At 38.6% G+C, this 16,612-nt stretch overlaps 2 protein-coding genes across 2 annotated transcripts; both read left to right on the top strand.

Annotated features, from left to right (window-relative positions):
• The first annotated feature begins 1,125 nt into the window (after positions 1 to 1,125).
• Positions 1,126 to 4,929, top strand: LOC114932808 (uncharacterized). The gene has a single exon (XM_029305210.2). The coding sequence runs from the start codon at positions 1,126 to 1,128 to the stop codon at positions 4,927 to 4,929; it is 3,804 nt and encodes a 1,267-aa protein (XP_029161043.2).
• Positions 4,930 to 5,029: 100 nt separating this feature from the next.
• Positions 5,030 to 6,403, top strand: LOC146720457 (uncharacterized). The gene has a single exon (XM_085488403.1). The coding sequence runs from the start codon at positions 5,030 to 5,032 to the stop codon at positions 6,401 to 6,403; it is 1,374 nt and encodes a 457-aa protein (XP_085344529.1).
• Positions 6,404 to 16,612: the final 10,209 nt, after the last annotated feature.

Here is a 16,612-nt window from a genome sequence, read left to right as displayed (position 1 = left end):
AAGCATTCTGGAGTAATCCTTGAGTCAGTGTACACGTGTTCTGTATCGCTCTCAGTAACGTATCAAATAATAAGTCGTTCAAGTCATCGTATTATATCTCGTATATTAATTTTCTGTCTATCGTGACGAATTAGTTGTGTACATTTGTGATTGTGCGGAATAAAAAAGACCATTGACTATTACGAAGCGCGAGTGATTTATTTCCCCGCCTCGTCTATTGTCGCCGCGTAAAACCACCATCTTTTTCCCGACCACGTGCGCCGGTATTCCCGCGCTCTCTCTTTTTAGTATTTTACTGAGTTCGCGAACATGGTCCTTCGAGCCGGATAGTCCGTGAATCGGTGAATTAAAGTGCATAAACTATCGAGTGCACGAGCGACGAATCGAGTTATCGCCCTTATATGTGCACATTCGTGTCGTAATACGTGATAGACTGCCACGTGGCCCTTCTCTACGTGTCTGTGAAATCGCGAACAGAAGCGATTAATCTCGATTCTAGCGGACAGTGACTTGAACAGTGACATTTAGTGATACGAACGGAGTTATCATTTTACTCCATTTCGTCCGACGGTTCGAATCTATAGTTTATGCGATTCGTTCGTCGTTCTTTTTGACAATTTATCGGAGTGATAATTGACTTCGTTTAGTGCGTTACTCCGAATCTATCGACTATGCGATTTGTTCATCGTTCTTTTTTGACAATTTTTTCGGAGTGATAATTTGACTCCATTTCGTGCGACGATTCGAATCTATAGTTTTCGCGATTCGTTCAACGTTCTTTTTGACAATTTTTTCGGAGTGATAATTTGACTCCACTTCGTACGACGATTCGAATCTATAGTTATCGCGATTCGTTCGTCGTTCTTGTTGACAATTTATCGGAGTGATAATTTGACTCAGTTTAGTGCGATATTCCGAATCTATCGCTTTCGGGATTCGTTCGTCGTTCTTGTGATAATTATCGGATTGATAAGTGACTCCAGTCATTACGATTGTTCGAGACTGTTGTTTATTAGATCCGCTAGTCACTCTCTTGTGATAATCTATCACGTTGTAAATAATTATTGAAGAATTAACTTATTCTTTTTTTTCTTCGGCCGTGAAGTGATAAACTGTGACGTCATCATGCCTGGAGATACGCTCAAGTTACCGACGGACCAATCGAGAAATCGTACCCGTTCTCAGGGCAGCATTATAGCGTTGCTCGTTGTACAAAGAGAATATTTGCGATCTATTCATCGCACGTGCAATTCGGCTGTGAGGCTCACTGAAACGTCCGCCTCCATTACAGTCTCGACGAAACTCCAAACGTTAACGCAGCTATGGGCCAAATGTCGATGCAATCACGAGGAGTTAACGGCATATTCGATTGATCCGGACGTCAGTGACTATCTCAAAGGTACCGAATTTGGTGACATGGAGGATCGCGTTCTTGATGCGACGGACGCGCTCACCGCCTTGCAGAGCAACATGCCTTCGACATCGTCAATTAGGAGGGACGCTGCCGACGCATCGTCGACTTCGAGGTTCACCAGTCTCGAGCGCATCCCTCTGCCGACCTTCAACGGAGATCAGAAGGACTGGGCCCACTTTCGAGACATGTTTGACTCGATGGTCGTCCGTGAGTCTGGACTGTCTAACGTACAGAAGTTTTATTATCTTAAAAGTTGTTTGACCGGTACGGCATTGTCGTTGATTAAAAATTTACCGATTACCGATGCAAATTTCGAATCGGCTTGGAAATTAATTAATGATCATTATCAAGATATTCAAGTTTTGACTTTTTCTCTTATAGTTCGGTTATTAAAACTTAGGCCCGTAAGCGGCGATAGTCCGGCCGCGTTAGAGACTCTAGTTAATCAAACTCGCGAAATACTTGTCTCTCTCGAAAACTTGAATCAATTATCGTGGGATTCCATATTAGTTGTTATGACGCTTATGCGTCTGGACCCGACGATTCGAAAGAGTTGGGAAGAGAACATTGGTAAAAGAGAAACATTTCCAAATTATGACGAACTTGAGCAATTTCTGAACGGTAAAATACACGCTTTAAATGTTGCGTCGATTAAAAGCGGAGTCACACGCCTGAACGACAATGCCGTAACGAAAAATTCAAAACATAAAAACGGTGTTGACTCTAAGGTCACTTCGCACGTTGCGAACACCAATACTTCCGTTTGTCATTTGTGCTCCGCGGCTCATAACATATCGAAGTGCGCGAAATTCAAGGTCATGTCTGCGAGCGAACGTTTAGATTCCGCCCGAGCGGCGCATTTATGCTTTAATTGTCTCGCTAAAGGTCATTTTCCGCCGAGCTGTAAAAACAAACCGGGTTGCGATAAGTGTAAGAAGCGGCATCATAAAATGCTTCATCAAGCATTCTCACCGCGTACATCGGATCCCGAGTCAATAAACAGTAACGCGGTTACTTCCGTTTCGAGTAACGATCACGCGAAGTTATCTAATGTAACTTCCTGTCATTCGGGAGTCGCCAAGTCAAAAACGTTAAGGCCGGTGTTAATTGCGACAGCGTGGGTACACGTGCGTACGGCTGAAGGTCGTAAACTGCCATTTCGCGCAGTCATAGATTCTGGCTCCGAGTGCTCGTTAATATCTGAAGCAGCTGCTCAAGCGTTACGCGTGCAAAGCATTGCGTGCTCTGCTTCAATTTCAGGTACTGGCGCCACCGTCTCCGGGGTCGTGAAGCACTCCACCCGCGTTGAGCTACGATCACGAAATAAGTCTCAGCTTGTAGTCGTGATCGAGCCTCTTATTTTATCTCGGCTTTCTAATTATGTTCCGCGACGATTTGTTAAGGCCTCTGAGTGGACCGGCGTCGGACAACTGACATTGGCCGACCCCGACCCCTGCAGTGATAAGCCGATCGACTTAATACTCGGTGCCGATTGTTATGACAAAATAATACTTCAGGATCGGGTGAAGTTTCCCGGAGAGCCGTATGCTATTCATTCGCGATTCGGGTGGGTGCTGCGCGGTCCGGTGGACGACGGTCCTGTCAATGTATCGTCGTCGCATACGACTATTTCGTCATTACACGTGACCCCTAATACTGATTTGACTCGTGCGATCGAGCGCTTTTGGGAGGTTGAGGAGATTCCTTCGCAGACCCAGTTATCCGCTGAGGATCAATATTGCGAGGACCTCTTCGTCGCGACTACTAATCGTGATACGTCAGGAAGGTACAATGTCGCGTTGCCGTTTAAGGGGAATCTTCCAATTGATATTGGGGATTCTCACAAAAATTCGCTCCGTATGTATGCGTCTTTGGAGCGTCGTTTGAAAAAGGATCGACAGTTAGCTGTCGAATATAATGATTTCTTAAATGAATATTTAAGATTAGGACATATGAGTCCGTATACGCCCACGGATGTCGAGGAGCAGCGATGCTTTATACCGCATCATCCGGTATTAAAGCCAAGTAGCACTTCGACGAAGGTAAGGGTTGTATTTAACGCGTCTGCGCGCACTGGCAATGGAAAGTCTCTCAACGACTGCCTCCTTATTGGACCAAAATTGCAGACTGATCTATGTGCCATTTTGTTACGTTGGCGCTGGCACCGGTTTGTGTGTGCCGCCGATATTGCGAAGATGTTTCGGCAAATTCGCGTGCACGATGATCATACGCGTTTTCAATTAATTCTCTGGAGGCAATCGGAGAAAGACGCGGTAATTCCGTATCGGTTACGGACGGTAACTTACGGCACCGCTCCTGCGCCCTTTTTAGCATTGCGCGTCTTGCGGCAGTTAGCAGAGGACGAGAAGCATCGTTTCCCTCTGGCTGCGCATAACGTCATATTCAATTCATATGTTGACGATATATTTTTTGGCGCGTCGGAGATAGAAGAATGTCGCGAGATTCGAGAGCAGATGATAGGATTGACCAACGCGGGCGGGCTTCCTCTACACAAATGGAGTTCCAATTGTCCGGATTTAATCTCCGATTTATCCGAAACGATTCGCGATCCTGCACAAAACGTAGATTTTAAAGAGGATGATCAATTAAAAATCCTTGGCATATATTGGGCACCATTGGAGGATGCTTTTAGTTTTCGTATTTGTGCAGAAGTTCCGTCGCATATAACAAAACGCACCTTTCTCTCGTATATATCGAGAATCTACGATCCATTAGGTTGGTTGTCGCCTGTCATTATTATCGGTAAGATCCTTATTCAACAATTGTGGCTGTCTAGGATCGACTGGGACACGACACTACCGTCGGACCTGAATGAAAGGTGCATCTCTTTTTGCCACGGACTCATCTCGCTTGCTACTGTTTGTATCCCGCGCTGGGTGCACTCCCGCGAGGACTCAAGTATCGAGATCCATGGGTTCGCGGATGCGTCCCAGGCCGCTTACGCAGCCGTGATCTACCTTCGAGTGATCCATAAATTCGAGCCACAAGTCTTCTTGCTAACAAGTAAGAGCAAGGTTGCTCCGTTGAAAACGGTCTCGGTTCCTCGTTTGGAGCTCTGTGCGGCCGAACTCTTATCACGGCTCCTTGCTTGGACCATTTCTGCGTTGAATCTTGAGCAGGTCCCCATTTACGCTTGGACGGATTCCACCGTCGCATTGGCCTGGCTTAGCAAGTCTCCGGCCACATGGAAAGTATTCGTGGCGAATCGGGTGTCTCTCATCCAAACGCAATGTCCTCAGGCAAGTTGGCGTCATGTTCCTACGCAGGACAACCCTGCGGACTTAGCTTCTCGTGGAGTCTCTCCGACTCAATTGATCAAAAATCCACTATGGTGGTACGGGCCCTCGTGGCTCTCCTGTGAGCCCCAAGAGTGGCCCTCTGTCGACTCTTCTGATAGTCTGCCGACTTCTGACCTTGAGGCACGGTCAGTCGTCACTCACGTCACCAAGTGGAGCGCCGGTCTCCGAGTGGGATCTGTCCACTCGCTATTCTGATTGGAGCAAACTGCTCAAGATAACTGCGTTAATTTTACGCTTCGTGAAACTGACACGACGACAGCTTCCATGTACGGAACTTTTATACACTACGCGGTTGATGACGGAAGCCAAAACCTTTTGGATCAAGGTCATACAGTCGTCGTTATATGCGACCGAACTTCATTTATTGCGAGCCGAGCAAAGATTGCCACGTTCGAGTTCGCTACTTTCTTTGGATCCGTTCATTGATGATGACGGAATTATTCGTATGGGAGGCAGATTGATGCACGCTCCATTGACATTCGCTCAGAAGCATCCAGTAATCCTGAGCCAAACTCCTCTGACGCGTATAATAGTGCGTGATGCACATTTACGCACTCTCCATGGGGGAACGTCGTTAACATTACGTCTACTCCGAGAGGAGTACTGGATACTCCGAGCAAAAATAATTGTACGATCGGTTATTGGTCAGTGTGTCATCTGCTCTCGACATCGTGCAAATTTGAGCAGTCAGAAAATGGCTCATTTGCCCGAGATACAAACTAATGTGGCGCGTCCGTTTTTGAAAGTCGGGGTAGATTATGCCGGACCCTTGCCAGTGCGCGCCTTCGCCGGACGTGGTCATCAATCCCGTAAGGCCTATATAGCCCTTTTCGTGTGCTTGATAACCCGTGCCGTGCACATAGAACTCGTTACCGATCTGTCTTCCGCAGCATTCATCGCCGCCTTTCGACGATTTTGTTCACGCCGCGGTATTCCTGCGATTGTATTAAGCGATAACGGAACCAATTTCCGTGGCGCGCAGACGGAATTATACCGTATTTTTCACGCTAGTATGTGCGATGGTGCCGTCAAATCATCTATGGCCTCGTTAGGCATAGAATGGCGCTTTATTCCAGCCTCCGCTCCACACTTTGGCGGGATTTGGGAAGCTGGAGTAAAGTCGGTCAAGCACCACTTAAAGCGTATAGTTGGCGTACATACGCTAACCATTGCCGAATTAGAGACACTGTTGTGTCAAATAGAGGCCTGCCTAAATTCGCGACCGATCGCTGGACTCTCGAATTCCCCAGACGATCTATCGTATTTGACTCCCGGTCACTTCTTGACCGGCGCTCCACTTCTTGCGTTGCCTGATGCTTCGCTGCTAGATCGTCCGGAATCGAGATTGACGAGATATCAACTCGTTCAGCGGATGCGAGACCGATTTTGGCAGGTTTGGCGCTTGGATTTTCTTAACTCTCTGCAGAAGCGCAATAAATGGCACAATCAGCGCGCAAATTTAAACGTGGGTGATATTGTCATCATTAAGGATGACAATGCTCCACCCTCTAGATGGGAATTAGGGCGTATAACACAGTGCTTCCCGAGTGAAGATGGGTTGATCCGCGTTTGCGAGGTGAGGACTGCTACCTCTACCTTTCGACGACCGATCCACAAATTGTGTCTCCTTCCGATCGCTGATCGAGACGAAAAGGATCACAATCTGTAGTTCCATTTCTTTTTTTTGTGTGTTTTTTTTTTTTTTGGGTATCATACCTTACGGCGGGCGGCGCCCAACGCCCGATATTTCGCGTCTGTGATATCTATAGATTAAGTGTAGATTAATTACATTTATGTATAACATTAAAATGTAAATTAGCATTTATCCTAGTCAACTGATGTGACTAATCATTAGTTTATTATAAATTGTTTCTGTCGCTTATTAAATAAGCGAGGCGAGCGGTATGTTCGTGCGAGTGTGTTGCCGAGCGTGCGAACCGACATGCACGCGCCATCTCTGAGATCGCGGCGTCGCTCAGAGCATCGATTGATAGCAATCATATTGATTTCCGTTTAGATCGATATCTGATTAGCGCGGTCGTCCCGTCACTTCCGTAGTGACGAGGAAGAAGGAAGCATTCTGGAGTAATCCTTGAGTCAGTGTACACGTGTTCTGTATCGCTCTCAGTAACGTATCAAATAATAAGTCGTTAAAGTCATCGTATTATATCTCGTATATTAATTTTCTGTCTATCGTGACGAATTAGTTGTGTACATTTGTGATTGTGCGGAATAAAAAAGACCATTGACTGTTACGAAGCGCGAGTGATTTATTTCCCCGCCTCGTCTATTGTCGCCGCGTAAAACCACCATCTTTTTCCCGACCACGTGCGCCGGTATTCCCGCGCTCTCTCTTTTTAGTATTTTACTGAGTTCGCGAACACACATACACACACTTACACACAATATATATATATATATATATATGTATGTGTATAAACAGGCCTATCTATAATAATTATAATTGATTATAAAGTAAATAATTCTTTGTAATAAATGATTTATATAAAAGTATTTTAGAGATTGAATACATAATAATACTATTATTATCAAAACAGAGCAGTAGTTAGATAAGAATAAATTATATAAATCATTTATTTATTACAAAAAATTATCTATTAAAACTTTGTAATTATTATATTCATAAAAGATTTTTATATATTTTTAGATTATAAATTTAATTATTTTTACTTTTGTAATATACAATATTTTAAAAAAATTATTATGTACGTGTGCATATATAAAAGAATGCAATGTAGAAAAGAGAAAAGAGACAGATAGATCGATAGATAGATAGATAGATAGGTTGATCGATAGATGATAGATAGTTCGATAGATAGACAGATTGCTAAATAAATCAATAGATATGTGTATATATTATATATATATATATATATATATATATATATATATATATGTATGTGTATGTATGCATATATAGAAAATGTATATAAATAAACTAACCTGTACATCCAGCCCTTCTTGAAGGAAACTCTACGTTTCGAAAGGGGCAAATGTTTGGCGTCATATTTTCGTCCCATGGTGTGGACAACACACAAACTCAAGTATACGCTGCTTTTTACGCGTATGAACGTGTATAGCACCGCGCGACGTGAGTAAGGCGTCGCACAGTAGATCATATCAACGTATAATACGCGCGGATTACTGTGGTACATATTGTACATACTACTGATACCGCGCGAATACGAAAGATCTGACGCGCATTTTTACGTACATAATAAATCGGAATATTTGATAAAAAAATATATATATAAAATATATGATGAAAATATATATATATATATATATATATACATATATATATTATATACATATATATATACATATATATAATATTGGCATATTATATCTACATACTTTTAGAAAGCATATTTTCTCTTTCTCAAATCACTCGCATACAATTATGAACGAGCAATTTGAAAGAGAGAGAGAGAGAGAGAGAGAGAGAGAGAGAGAGAGAGAGAGAGAGAGAGAGAGAGAGAGAGAGAGAGAGAGAGAGAGAGAGAGAGAGAGAGAGAGTGTCAGAAGCACGGTCGTATACACACCGTGGTCAGAAGACAAGACAGCATGAGAGAGACAAAGATAATATGACTGTCTGTCCTTGTCTAACTGCACGATTGCAGCTCCATCTATCGCGACATCGCGCAACTAATTTTGTGCTCTGTATTATTCCCAAATGTCATTTCGCACATACACATGTGAATGAAATATTCCATAACCAAGATCTTTTTTATTAGACTTCTAAACTTATTTCTGCAAGCTCACTAATATTCCTTTATGCAATCTTTTCCGCAAAGTGGTCTTATTTTGTACGTATAAATTGTGAAACTTTTATACAAGCAAATATTGTTATGACGTGACGCGAGAAGCCAGAAAAAAAACTCGTATTTAAAAATTTTTTGTCTTTTTATCACAAATTGAGACAGCTTCGCAGTATATTATTGTATTAACTTTAATCGTGGAAAAGCATTTGTTATTCTATTAACGCAATAAAAACTTCTTGGTGTTGGAAAATATAATCGGTTCGGCCGATAATAGTAGACCTCCGGCATCCCTTAATATAGATTAAGAATAAATAAATTTATGTAACTAGATATATAAAAAAATATTTTTTCGAAAATGTTTTATAAAATCAAAGTACTACGTTATACAAGATCTAAAAATTATTTATATAATTTAAACAAACCAAAGAATGAATTGCAAGAATTAATAGAAGTAGATATAAGTTATAGGCACAGCAGCGGAATGAAATACCTGCAAAAGTTGGCTTTTTAAAGAATATTTTGCTATCTGGGCAGTTCTGTAGTTTCCGTATTTATAAGCAAGCGTCGAAAAATCGTGTTTAGATGAATTAGATGCGCTTTTATTTCTACGCGTCGCGTCGTGTTTTATCGCCACGTCGAAGATTTAGATGCGCTTTTGTTTATACGCGTCGCGTCGTGTTTTATTGCCACTGCGTTCGTCTCTTCATAGCATCTGTCCTGTCTGTGCTCTGTGCTTGTTCTCTCGAATCTTGACATGCAGGTAAGTAAATTTGCCTTTATTCATATTTTTGTTTTGGATCTTTTAATTCTCGTTCTTTTTTTGCAATGCTACTATTGTTAAAATTATTATTGTTGATTTTTAGGTAAATAAAATGTAGAAATGTCTTATTTCTATCATCACAAATCTGGTTCGCTAAAGCGAAAAGAACGCATAGATCGCGAACAGAGAAATTTAATTGCAGAAAGAGGACAGGCAACTCTTCCTGATTTTAATTTTCGCCTTAAGGAAAATTTAGATGTCAGCGCAAATCAAAGTCATGATTCAACTGAAAGGCGAGATAGTCAGTCGTTTCCGCGTACTTCTTCATCCACGACAACTGAACCAGATTGTAACCAAGCTGAAACAATTGTTACTTTTGTTTTGTCTGATCTAGTGCAACTAGTGCAAGAAAATCTGTCTGTAGAAACTGATGTAAATTTTGTTGCAACGATTCAAAAGTCCACATCTACAGAACGCGAATCAGAAGAGCAACCAACATTTCAAATGCACTTGACTAGACATCTTCACGACTATGACATTGGTACTATAGAAACTGATTTTTTACTTCCACAACTAGTTGATGAAGTGATTCGCAGAGGCCATGAAAAAATGCCTTCTGCTTTTTTTCGTGATCGGTTAAACGAACGGTTTCCCGTATCGCTGCTGTTCAAAAACTTGCCTAATGGTGAAAAGGTGGAACGCGATTGGTTGGTTTGGAGCCGCAGTAAGAGTGCTTTATTTTGTCTTCCGTGTCGGTTATTTAGTACAAACACAGTGAATCGTTCTTATCTTTGTTCTCCGGGCGGATATTCAAAAAATCTGGCGTGGAAAAAGTTATACGAAAGACTGCAGCCACATGAGAATAATAAAGATCACATTCAGTGTTATGTGAAGTGGCGTGGACTGGAAATGAGTATCCGAAATGAATCTTCAATTGACAAGCTGTTGTGTAAACAAATCAAGGGTGAAGTTAAAAAATGGCAAGAAATTTTAACACGTATTTTAGATACAATTTTGTTTCTGGGAGAAAGAGGTTTAGCACTGAGAGGGAAAAGCCACCTTATTGGAAAGCGAAACAACGGAAATTTTTTGGGAATTTTAGAATTGATTAGCCACTACGATCCGGTATTACACGAGCATTTGGAAAAAGTGAAGACGTCTCAACAACAGCACCAGCGTCTGCAATGCCATTATCTTTCACCAGACATACAAAACGAATTTATAGATCTCTGTGCTCGTCATATAGTATCGGTCATATTAAAAGAACGAGAAAAGGCAAAATATTATTCCTTAATTGTCGACGCTACACCCGATTCCGCTCACGTTGAACAAACTACTTTTATTTTACGCTATGTTCATTTAAATCCAGAAGAAAAAAAGTATACGATTGAAGAACGTTTTTTAGAGTTTGTTGATCGTAATAAGAAAACTGGTGCGGCTATTGCTGATTTGATACGTGACACTTTAAAAAAACATAACATTCCTTTGACTGAATGCCGCGGACAAGGTTACGATAATGGTAGTAATATGAAAGGTAAATATAAAGGAGCACAAAGCTACATTCTTCAAGATAATTCACTTGCTGTTTATTCACCCTGTTCCGGCCACAGTTTGAATCTATGTGGAGTAGATTCTGCCGAGTGTTGTTCCAAAGCCATCACGTTTTTCGGCGTCGTTCAAAAATGCTACACTATTTTCAGCAGCAGTCCGCAGCGTTGGGAAATTTTATAAAATAAAATTGGATCTTCACTTCACAGCTTATCTGAGACGCGATGGTCCGCCAGAATTGACGCTGTAAAACCTTTTGCAAATCATCTTCCTGGACTTCAAAGTGCGTTAGAAGACTTGAAGACACTCAATTTGACCGCGGAAACTCGTAGAGATGTTAGTGGAATTCAAAAATACATTTGTAAATTTGAATGTATCTTGATGGCATCTATCTGGTCAAAAATTCTAAATGCCATCAATGAAAGAAGCATCGTTCTACAGGCTAGAAATGCTACAATTGACGTCAAAATTAAAAATCTTGAAAGTTTACTTTCGGATATGCAGCAAATACGAAATCAATGGGATGCCATTTTACGCGAATGTAAACTAGTCGCAAGTGGGTTAAAAGGTACTTCGTCAATATTGTCTGCGAATAAAAGAAAAAATAAACGAGCTAAGACATTTTCCGAAAGTGAGGATGAAGATTCCACCAGTACCACTACTGACGAAGAAACCGATTTTAAAAGAAATACTTTCTTTGTAATTGTAGATTCAGTTATTGCAGGAATTTCTAATCGATTTACAGCTATAAATGATTTGAATAACACTTTTTCTTTTTTGTGGAAATTTACAACATTAGATGGAGAGGACATTCGGGTCGACGCCACTAATTTTGTTAAGAAATACGCTGTTGATGTGTCTAAAGAATTAATAGATGAAATAATCCATCTAAAACACATCTACAAAGCAAACTTTGAAGCCGATCTCTCTCCATTTGATTTGTTAAAAGCTATTACTTCTAATAAGCTAGATACACTGTTTTCAAATATTTGTGTAGCTTTACGAATATTTTGTACTCTGCCAGTATCTGTTGCTAGTGGTGAGCGTTCTTTTAGCATACTGTCCAGGATTAAAAACTTTCATCGCTCCTGTTCTACACAAACGCGTGTAACAGGATTAGGCACTCTTTGCCTAGAATCAGAATTGGCGAGGCAGTTAGATTTTAAAATATTAATTAACGCTTTTGCCTTAGCCAAAGCACGGAAAGCGCATTTATACTAAACATTTAACCTAAGCTTTATTTCATAATATGTTATATTATTTTCTTGCAAAAAAATGTGTTTTTGCAAATATCTAGCAAATCTATAAAATAAAAAAAAACGAAAGAAATTTGCAAGCATTTAGTTAAAGATGTTTATAACGTATTCGATTTACTGATTCGACCCGTTGATCTTTCTTTCCCTGCATTCTTTTTTTATTTCGATAATACCTACACAAAATGGGGGCCCGTAATTTTTTCTCCCGGGCCCGGTTTTTCTCTCCACGGCCCTGTATAATATAAAGGAACGAATTATAATTAATAAAATAGAAATCTACTTACTTCTTGAATCACTTTGTTCTTTTCTTTAGCATTCGGCGTTTTCTTTTCTTTATCTTGACTCATTTTAAATAAATATAATATCACTGCGTGCGAGCTTGCAAGACGAGTATACAATAGATGCCGGTCTGCGGTTAATGAGACAAGAAAACGTCGGCACTTTTGTCAATTTCGATATAGTATACTGCCCGTCTTGCAAGCTCGCAGTGATATTATATTTATTTAAAATGAGTAAAGATAAAGAAAAGAAAACGCCGAATACTAAAGAAAAGAGCACAAAAATTCAAGAAGTAAGTAGATTTCCAATTTATTAATTTATAATATGTTCTCATTATACGGCAACATGAATGGTTTAACAAAATTTTACGCACATATCGGAATATATTTACATTTTCTATATGCTCCAATGTGTGTATAAATTTATTAAAACATTTCTGTTGTATGTACATACAAACATCAGACATTTGTTTTGACTGAACTGGTTGCACTAGTTCAGAGGTTATATTTTTTATTCCAATGTTGAGTAAAAAAGACAACCTCTTAACTAGTGCAGCCAGTTTATGAACAGATTTATAGAGATTCACAAAATTATTAATTTCATTTTTATTTTTTTAGTGTGACGATGACTACAATCTCATCGTGACTGAAAACCAAAAATTAAAAATTAAAATGCAGGAATTGCAGCGTCAGTTGGCTGCTGCAAAACAAGCTGCACAGGCAGAGATTCCACCAATGGCACAGGCAGAGGTTCCACAAGCTACTCAGGCAGAAGCTCCACCAGCTGCTGATGCAAAAATTCCATTAGCTGCTCCGCAACCTCAACAGCCTGCAGTAGTGGCTAATATCCTTAACCCCCCCAAAAAGAATGCTTTACGTAAGTATAAAAAATTAATTAAACAAATATATTATATAGAAAGATTGAAGTATATACATAAATATTTATATATAAATTTTGTTACAGTAATATATAAAACTGCTCGATGGTCACGGGCAGGAAACCGACGGGGACGTGGTCGAGGACGCGGAAGTAACCGCGGACGCGGACGTGGCCGCGAACACGGACGAGGAAATACTATATATATTAACATGTAAAATATATATAGCTGCTATATAACGTGCAGTTAACGTGAATGTTACATGTAAAGTACACATTAATAGTAATTTCTCATTTATACATGTAACTTTTGTATAATAACATATGTTACATTGTAGTTGTATTGTAATTACATCTCAGATATCATTGTAACTCATCGATAGACATAGTAGGATGCTGAAAATAATCTTTCGATAAGTTATTATGTTATCTGGAATGTAATTATTGTAATATAATTATAATGTAACATATGTTATATTACAAAATGTTACTTTTATGAATGTGAAATTATAACTAATGTGTCTTTAACATGTAACATTCACGTTAGTTAAACATGTTATATCGCAGCTATATAAATAAATAAATGTAATCATGCTATAATAAATAATTATATTATATGATAAATATAGATAATTGTATTAATAAATATATATATTAAAAAACATAAATTCAATTTTTTAAATATTTATTTTGGTTGGTATAACAAAAACAATTTACAAAATACTGCTATATAACATGTGTATCTAACGTAAATGTTACATGTTACATACATTAGTTATAATTTTCCAATTATAAAAGTAACATTTTGTAATATAACATATGTTACATTGTAGTTATATTATATAATTATATTCCAGATAGCACAATAACTTATCGAAAGATTACTTTGAACATCCTACAATATCTATCGATGAGTTACAGTGCTATCTGGAATGTAATTACAATACAATTACAATGTAACATATGTTATAATACAAAAGTTTATGTATAAATGAGAAATTACAACTAATGTGTATTTTACATGTAACATTCACATTAATTACATGTTATATAGCAGCTATATAAATTTTACATAAATATATATATTGTTTTTCCGCGTCCGCGTCCGCGTCCGCGTCCCCGTCGGTTTCCTGTTATTGATCATCGGGTAGTTTTATATTTTACTGTAACAAAAATTTTATTGTAAATATGTATGTATATATTTCTATCTTTTTATATAATATAATTGTATATATAATTTTTTGTACTTACGGAAAGCATTCTCTTGTGGAGGGTTAACAATATTAGCCACCACTGCAGGCTTTGGTGTATATTGAAATTGATTCTAGTTTTTCGATCGTCTGGTGATATCTTTAATCCGCGATGCCGATTGGTTTCGTCAGCGTTTACTTCGTGAGCGGCTGTCATTGCATATTTTGACAGTTGTATGTATCGAGGGGTTAGTGTAGTGATAGTAATGTATATTAAAAGATTTGGTGTATCTGTTGTAATAGTTATAAAATCTGATAAATAAGTGTTTATTAATTTTGTGATTAAGTGGTTTTGACTACAGTTTGTCAGTTAGAAAGAGAAATAGAAATTTATATCAAGGTATGTTTGAGAAATATACATAACTTATGTATGTAAATTTTCTATAATCTATACAAAAAATTAAAGGCGTTACGCCTCTCAATATACTTGTAATATTTTAGAGTTTAATATTTTATTGTTTTAACCATTATTATTCGATTTAATTAATTTATTATGTATAATAACTGTCTTCTGTTCTTCACAATAATTCTTCAAGAAATCTTTTATTCAGGAAAAGGAAATTCGTTCTCAAGAGGACAGGATAGAAGAAAGCTGAAATAAACAACAAGACTGAGAAAAAGGAAATCGAATACCTGAAGAAGGCAGGATAGAAGAGAACTCACAGTATATATATCTTTAGTTTCATCTCTCTCTCTCTTTCTCTCTCTCTCTCTTTCTCTCTGTCTCTCTCACCGTCTCTCTCTCCGTCTCTCTCTCTTCGTCTCTCTCTCTCTCTCCGTCCTTCTCTCTCCGTCTCTCTCTCTCCGTCTCTCTCTCTCTCCGTCTTTCTCTCTACGAGGAGGACGCTACGGGAGGAGAAGAGGAGAGCAGGCTGGGAGGACGCTAAATAGCAACCACAGGAAGAAGTGGAGATAATACTATATACAAATGCGCAAAGTTTAATTGCGCACAGAGATGAGATACAACATCAGATCATGAAGAAAATAAATCCTGCGTTCTTAGCATTATCGGAGACCAGAGTGACTGAGGATATCGAAGACAGTGAAGTGAACGTTCCGGGTTATAGTATAGTTAGATGTAATGCTGAGAATAGGAATACGGGAGGAGTTATTTTATACGTTAGAAGCGATATTAAATATGAGATAGTATTAGAGGAAAAAAAAATTAGAATCGAATTGTTGGTGTGTTGCGGTAGAAGTAAAAGATAAATTATATAAAGGAGTGATAATGGTAATATATCACTCACCGAGCGTATCGCACGGAGATTTCTTGAGATTTTTCGAGGATATAGTAGAAGAGTTTATAATAAAGGGAGAATGCATGGTAATAGGAGATTTTAATATAGATCTTATGAGAGATTCGTTTTATGCGAATAAACTGCAAACGACAATGCTAAGCTTAGGTATGAAACAATATGTTAACGAACCGACGAGAATTACGAAAGACAGTCAGACAATTATAGATTTAATCTTCGCTAATAATAATAAAATAGTACAGGTAATTCATGAACCTAAAATTACGGATCACGCGTGGCTGAAAGTTGAGCTGAGTGTTAGTAAAACTGAAAGTAAATATAGAGAATTTAGTGCTAGGAATTATAAAGAGTTTGATGAAAATAAATTTGCTATATTAGTGAAAAATAAATTACAAGAAAGCCAGGAATGTCAGTGTGAATGTATGGGTGTCAGTGAGAGGGCGAAAAAACTTGTCGATAGTATAGTGGGTGCGTTAGATGTAACCCACAAAACAATTTGATATACAATGTATATACATTTCATATACATTTATTTATATTGTATATACATAATATATACACATGTATTACAGCGTACATCCAATGTATATGAAATGTATATGCAAATGTTCCCCCAGCGCATGTACATGGAATATCGTAAAAATATACATATGTACATGAAAAAACACATTCTATGTATATACTTCATGCATGTACATTTAATTTTTATGCACGTACATAGGATATACATAATACGTGCATAGGATGTAGATAGGATATACATAATACGTACATAGCATATACATAATATGTATATAAGATGTACATGCATAGGATGGCACATGCATAGGATGTACACAGGATATACATAATATGTACATATCATGTA

Source organism: Nylanderia fulva, unplaced genomic scaffold, assembly GCF_048542155.1.
Source record: "Nylanderia fulva isolate GAGA-0341 unplaced genomic scaffold, ASM4854215v1 Scaffold69, whole genome shotgun sequence".
NCBI lineage: Eukaryota > Metazoa > Arthropoda > Insecta > Hymenoptera > Formicidae > Nylanderia > Nylanderia fulva.
The sequence above is the reverse complement of the archived record's forward strand: the minus strand, read 5'-3'. Positions and strand labels throughout refer to the sequence as shown.

Coding starts and splice junctions, on each gene's coding strand:
- LOC114932808 (XM_029305210.2), top strand. CDS start 1,126: ATGCCTGGAGATACGCTCAAGTTACCGACGGACCAATCGAGAAATCGT.
- LOC146720457 (XM_085488403.1), top strand. CDS start 5,030: ATGACGGAAGCCAAAACCTTTTGGATCAAGGTCATACAGTCGTCGTTA.